The sequence below is a fragment of the Theobroma cacao genome, chromosome 4 (assembly GCF_053813885.1).
Source record: "Theobroma cacao isolate CCN51 chromosome 4, ASM5381388v1, whole genome shotgun sequence".
Classification (NCBI taxonomy): Eukaryota; Viridiplantae; Streptophyta; class Magnoliopsida; order Malvales; family Malvaceae; genus Theobroma; species Theobroma cacao.
In genome coordinates this window covers 4681885-4689046 of record NC_142642.1, presented here as the reverse complement: position 1 = coordinate 4689046, position 7162 = coordinate 4681885, and the positions used below count along the sequence as shown (strand labels likewise).

At 34.9% G+C, this 7162-nt stretch overlaps 1 protein-coding gene across 1 annotated transcript; it reads left to right on the top strand.

Moving 5' to 3' along the window:
• The first annotated feature begins 3277 nt into the window (after window positions 1-3277).
• TMK1 (transmembrane kinase 1) lies at window positions 3278-7162 on the top strand. The gene is made up of 2 exons (XM_007032103.3): window positions 3278-6031; window positions 6408-7162. The coding sequence occupies exons 1-2, from the start codon at window positions 3700-3702 to the stop codon at window positions 6935-6937; spliced, it is 2862 nt and encodes a 953-aa protein (XP_007032165.2). The 5' UTR covers window positions 3278-3699; the 3' UTR covers window positions 6938-7162.

Genomic DNA, 7162 nt, shown 5'->3' with positions numbered 1-7162 from the left:
AAAACATAGGATTATGGGTTTATTCAACACTTCATCTGATATCAGCTTCTCTTATTATTTACATTCATAGGTGGTTTTACTAACTTAGAATCCAAATCTTAGTCCAATTTAAAATCTCTCTGTCAAGTCTCAATGAAATTCACAAATCAGTTAATTGTTGATTAGGCAATTAAAATATTAAGAACAAATTTGAATAAACAAAACTATACCCATTCATGATAAATAAAAGAGAAACTAATAATCAGATTACATGTTGAAATTCACCATAATACTAGAAAAGTAATTAGTTCATGATATCTAAGTGAAACATTATCCAAAGAAATTTAGCCATGAGTGTAAGTCAAAGAAAATAAGAGAAATACAAAATAGAGAAAGAAACTAATGGTGAAGCGTTTGATCTTGAATCTCTCTTAATCTCTCTTGGTTTCTTGCTTTGTTCTTGGCTCCAAGTCTTTAGAATAGCTGTTGTCATCCTCTTTGCTAAGTACATTAAATAAGGTCCCTTAAATAAGTTCAAAATAACCTAATTTCCTTATTCCCGCATAAAAAAAATTTTTGGAAAGCAGTGTGGCGTCATAGGCATGCTTCCTTGGTGTTGTGCCTTGGTCTGTGGCGTTGCGACTCTCTGGCCTTGGGAAAATGTATGATGCTCTCCATTCTTCCAGCATCGCGACCATGCTCTCCTCAGCACTACAGCCTTGAGCAACTTAAGGCCATGGCCTTCACGCAATGTGCTGCCTTGTATAGAACTACGACAACACATCAATATTATTTTTATCTAGATTTGATTTGAACTGGGTAAAGTGGCAAACATAAAAGTTGTAACCCTATCTCTTATCTTTCCAATGGATGAAGAATTACATCAATTGGACTTCTTTAGCTCAAGTTATCCTTGAAATACTATAACATATACAAATGAAGCCATCACCATACTTGTGTGGTTTTAAATCAAATGAATCTTTCTTATCAAATATCCTACAAAAGCAATGAGAGAAATCAACAATAACTATTTTTAAAGTAAATTAAAGCAAAACGAAGAAAAATTAAACTGAAATAACTTAAATTAATTATTCAACATGTAATCCAACTTAAATTAGAAAAACACCTAAAATGTTAAAATTTAAACTTAAAATCTCTAAGATTTAACTATTTAAGCTCTTAAAATGTGTCAAAATAACTCTATATAATAGAGTTATCAAAGTAGTAATTGACTATTTTATCATGGTTCACTTTCTTTCCTAAACTTATTCAAAACTTATTAAGTAGGTCTATGAGAACATCTTGTCGTTGATATAAAGCCTCTTTAAACAAAAATAAATCATCTGCAAAGAACATACATGAAATTACTGGTCCCCTTTTATTAAACCTAAATGGTTTCCAAGAGTCAAAATCCACTACCAAATAATTCCATGTGATATTCTCTCCATACATAGAACAAAAAGGCATGGAGATAAAGGATCCCCTAGACAGACTCTTCTTGAAGGTGCAAAAGATTCCGTGAGAAAGGCATTCCAAATAACTTTAGTGTTGCATCCTTGCCAACTCCTTGCAATAAAGTAGTGTTTGGTATGAGGGATGTGCATCCACATTCCCTACAATGTGCCAATTAAATTGTATTATAACATTTGTTTCGAAACAAATCAACGCAATGTAAAATTACAAATGCAATCACAATATAACTAATGGATGTAATGTGATTATACTGAAAAACCAATGCAATCTCATATTGCAACTTACTCTGCAATGTTATCAAACTTGATTTTATGTTTTAGCTCTTATTCATTTCAAAAAATGATCAAAAATCCCTTTTAACATAACTTACCCTTCTTGATTTAACATTTTCAAGTATTATCAAACAAAAAGAGGAAGTCTTGTACAGTGGATCAATATAATAATTTTTTGATAAATTTACATATATTAGTGATAAATATAATCAAGTATAACATTATATAAGAAAATAGACAAATCAATCAATAAAATTCTTTTTTACTTTTAGATTTTTCTTTTTAAAAAATCTTTTTTTTTTACTTTTTTCAAAAAAGAATTATTTCCATTTTTAATTTTTTTTAATTTTTCAAAATAATAATAATAATAGTATTTTTTTAAAATTTTCAAAATTACTAACAAATAATTTTTTTAATTAATATTAAAATGATTTTCCATATTTGATACCTAGTTATTTGTTGGGAGAATGCTAGCTCTGTTGTATTGTTAGTGTAAACCAACTTTGGCATTTATCTTTTATTAAGCTCTCAAGGAGTTCACCTCTATGATTTATAATTTTCTTATGATAGTGTTTTATGATGGGAAAGTTTTGCACTTAGGATTGTATCGCAAAGGTCCAGCACATTGCTTGACCATTATTTACTTTCCAATTAATAATTGAAGTTCAACCAATATGAATGTATTATAGAATAATTTATTCTTATGAAGTTTGATAGTCAAATTTTTATACGTTTCTTTCTGTCTGTCATTTATAAACTAAATTTATATTATAATAAATAAAAATAAAATATATGACATTAAAAATTTATTTAAGAGATAATACTATATAAAAATTTAAAATAAAAAAATTACATACATATTAAACTTGTATTTTAATTATTATGTGCTGCCGGTTCTTGGTCTGACTTTTTTTCCAGATATTGATTGAGATTTTTGTGCTGGTCTAGTTGTACAGCTAAAGCTCGAGTTTTACTCAAGACAGGACAGTAGATGCTTCCTGAGGATTTTTTTTTTTTGTCTTAACCTGGCAGTATTTTTCTTGAAGAGCTGCTGCATGAATCATCTTGTTTTTATGCAGTAAAAACAAAATGTAGTAATTTTTGTACATTTTATGAAGTAATAAAATCAATTTTAATGTTTTTTTCAAAAACTTATATAATAATAATTTTAAAAATTAAAATTATTTTTTAATAAATTATTTATAAATCAAACGTTATAATATTATCTTTCTTATAATATGATTATATTCCAAACACCATTTAAATTTTAAATATTGTTTTTACTAAAACAAAAGAGGTTTAGGGGAATTTAAATTAAAAACCCGACAAAAGAGATTGATATAATTGAAATTATTGGATTTCAATTAGTTAGATTCTTTATATTTATTACTATTTGAATGGATTTCTTAGTTATTATGTTTTTACTCACCACGTAACTACGAGGCATGTGCCTAGGCTTTGTTGCTTTGCGGTTTGAATGCAAAACGAACTGAACCAGTAATAATAAAATAAAAAAAAAGAAACACAAGCAACTGCCAAGTTGAGGTGTCATGAGTCGTGGAGAGGAATCAAGATTACCACAAAGCTAGCTAAGCTACCGTCCCGCACCTCTTCCAGCCTTTCAACATACTTATGACAGCATTTGATTCCCAGATCCGTGGTCCCCACCTCCATGTGCTTTGTTCTCAATTACTGCTCCTTTCCGTTCTACTTGCTCCACTGATCTCATCAATTCCCAAGTTGCCAAGTCCAAGCTCTGCCTTTCTCTTATCTTCCTTTCAAGCTTCTTTCTTTCTCTCTATATCGTTTTTCTGTTGCTGCTGCTGCTGCTGCTGCTGCCGCCTTTGGCTTTTTGCTTTCTCCAGTTCAGTCCGAAATGATAGCTCTATGCATCTAATGCCTTGAAAAAAAAAGTTGCATCTCTTTGCTTCATCTTCCAAAAAAAAAAAAAACTTTACATTTCAGCTCTATCAAGATGAAGAAGGAAACCCATGTTGGCTGCTGCTTCAATCTTTTTGCCATTGTTCTTGGATTGTCTTTAATCTTCGTCTCTGTAAAATCCCAGAAAAGTGCCAGTGATGATGCTGCAGTGATGTTAGCTCTCAGGAAGACCCTCAACCCACCCGAATCTCTCGGATGGTCCGACACGGATCCCTGCAAATGGATCCACGTTGTCTGCTCAGAGGACAAGCGGGTCACCAGGATCCAAATTGGTCACCAGAACCTGCAAGGTACACTTCCTTCAAATCTTCAAAACCTGACCGAACTAGAGCGTTTAGAGCTACAGTGGAACAACATTTCAGGTTCCGTCCCTAGCTTAAACGGACTAAGCTCACTACAAGTGGTTATGCTAAGTAATAATCGCTTCACTTCATTTCCCGATGATTTCTTTTCGGGCTTATCTTCTCTTCAATCTGTGGAGATTGATAAAAACCCTTTTTCTGCCTGGGAAATCCCTCATAGTTTGAAAAATGCTTCTGCTTTGCAGAACTTCTCAGCCAACTCTGCTAACATTAGCGGCAAAATACCAGACATTTTTGGACCTGATGAGTTTCCAGGTCTAACCATTTTGCATTTGGCCTTCAATAGTCTAGAAGGAGAGCTGCCCTCCAGCTTTTCTGGGTCACCAATCCAGTCTTTATGGGTTAATGGGCAGGAAAGTAATGGTAAACTTACTGGTAGCATTGCTGTAATACAGAACATGACATCCTTGAAAGAGGTTTGGTTGCAGTCCAATTCATTTTCTGGTCCTTTACCAGACTTCTCTGGTTTAAAAGACTTGCAGAGTTTGAGTTTGAGGGACAACTCCTTTACTGGGCCTGTTCACATTTCTCTGGTGAATCTCGGGTCATTAAAAACTGTAAATTTGACAAATAATTTACTTCAAGGACCAATGCCTGAGTTTAAGAATTCCATTTCTGTGGATATGGTTAAGGACTCGAATAGCTTTTGTTTGCCAAGTCCTGGTGAGTGTGATCCGAGGGTGACTGTGTTGCTTACTGTTGTGAAGCCGATGGGTTATCCACAAAAGCTTGCTGAAAATTGGAAAGGGAATGATCCTTGTGCAGATTGGCTTGGGATTACCTGTGGTAATGGGAACATTACTGTTGTTAATTTTGAGAAGATAGGCCTTACAGGTACCATCTCTCCTGATTTTGCATCACTTAAGTCTTTGCAGAGGCTGATTCTTGCTGATAATAATCTTACTGGTTCCATTCCGGAGGAGCTTACCTCTCTAATTGCACTTAAAGAACTCGACGTATCAAACAATCAACTTTATGGGAAAATCCCTACTTTCAAGAGCAATGTCATTTTGAATACAAATGGTAATCCTGACATCGGCAAGGAGAAAAGTAGTTCTACTTCTCCAGGTACAACGGCTGACAATCCCATGGAAGGCAAAGGATCTAATAGTAGTGGAAGTTCTGGTAACAGTGGCAAGAAATCTTCAGCTTTGATTGGAATAATTGTAGTTTCTGTTCTTGGGGGTCTGGTAGTTGTTGGCTTGTTTGGTTTGTTGCTTTTCTGTCTTTACAAAAAGAAACAGAAACGGTTTAGCAGAGTACAGAGCCCAAATGCAATGGTGATTCACCCACGTCATTCTGGGTCAGATAATGAAAGTGTTAAGATTACAGTTGCTGGCTCAAGTGTTAGTGTTGGTGCTGTGAGTGAAACTCATACAATTCCAAACAGTGAGCCTGGTGACATACAAATGGTTGAAGCAGGAAACATGGTTATCTCTATCCAAGTTTTAAGGAACGTGACCAACAATTTCAGTGGAGAAAATATATTGGGACGAGGGGGTTTTGGGGTTGTATATAAAGGTGAGTTGCATGATGGTACAAAGATCGCTGTGAAGAGAATGGAATCTGGGGTTATTAGTGGGAAGGGTTTAGCAGAATTTAAGTCTGAGATTGCTGTATTGACAAAAGTTCGACACCGGCATCTTGTTGCTCTTCTTGGGTATTGCTTGGATGGGAATGAGAAGCTTCTTGTGTATGAATACATGCCCCAAGGTACTCTTAGTAGACATATCTTTAACTGGGCAGAAGAAGGATTAAAACCACTTGAATGGACAAAAAGGTTGATCATTGCCTTAGATGTGGCAAGGGGTGTTGAATATCTTCATGGTTTAGCCCATCAAAGCTTTATACATAGAGACTTGAAGCCTTCAAACATTCTACTTGGTGATGATATGAGGGCTAAGGTAGCAGACTTTGGTCTTGTGCGTCTTGCTCCTGAGGGTAAAGGCTCCATTGAAACTAGAATTGCTGGAACATTTGGATACCTGGCACCAGAATATGCAGGTATTTTTTTTAGTGGTTTTGCTCTTTTACTTAATTTATATTCTTTTTCATAAAAACAAATTTCAAATCTACTATGCATGAACCCATAAAAGTATGCAAGTAAGTATTTGATAGACTCTGGCATTTGGCAGTTTAAGAAGATAGCTAGCACCTGACAGAGACATGAAAAGAAGTCTGGGTATTAAAAAAAATAGAATAATGTATAATTGCACTCATTTCCTTTGAAATTTCAAGACCTTATACTTCTGATCTAGATAAGCATTCATCTCACTAGCTGTCATGTATATGTTGAAGCAAGTGTTGTCTAAGATTTTCATTTTCATTGGTAATATATTGCTGATGTGAAAGTCATTTTTTGTTTGAATATGGAGTGCAGTTACTGGACGAGTTACAACTAAAGTGGATGTATTTAGCTTTGGGGTGATATTGATGGAGCTAATCACAGGCAGAAGAGCACTTGATGAAAGCCAACCTGAGGAAAGCATGCACCTAGTTACATGGTTCAAGAGAATGCACATAAACAAGGACTTGTTCCGCAAAGCCATTGACCCCACAATTGACCTCATTGAGGAAACTCTTGCCAGTATCAGCACTGTTGCTGAGTTGGCAGGTCATTGCTGTGCAAGGGAGCCATATCAAAGGCCTGATATGGGTCATGCTGTAAATGTGCTCGCTTCTCTAGTGGAGCTTTGGAAACCAACTTATCAATGCTCTGAAGACATATATGGCATTGACCTTGAAATGTCATTGCCACAAGCACTAAAAAAGTGGCAAGCTTATGAAGGCAGAAGCAATTTGGAGTCTTCATCTTCTTCACTTCTTCCCAGCTTAGACAACACTCAAACCAGCATTCCTACGCGGCCTTATGGATTTGCTGAGTCATTTACATCAGCAGATGGGAGATAAGCAGTTGTAAATTATGGTATTGGTGGCTCTGTATGTCCATTCTCATTGCTTCTTGCTTCTTGTTAGTACACTTGTAGACTAAATTATTTTATCCCACAATGTTGTATTTTTCTTGGAATATGATTTTTGATGTTCTTCAGTTTGGAAGCTCCGGAGAGCAGCTAGGCAAAATGTTCTCAAAGCAAAAGAATTAGTGTTTCATTCGTGAAAATGCCTTGTTCTTAA

What these genes read in the sequence shown, in the direction of transcription:
- TMK1 (XM_007032103.3), top strand. Translation starts at nt 3,700, where the DNA reads ATGAAGAAGGAAACCCATGTTGGCTGCTGCTTCAATCTTTTTGCCATT. An exon ending in CCTGGCACCAGAATATGCAG is followed by an intron (nt 6,032 to 6,407) that starts GTATTTTTTTTA and finishes TATGGAGTGCAG; the next exon opens with TTACTGGACGAGTTACAACT.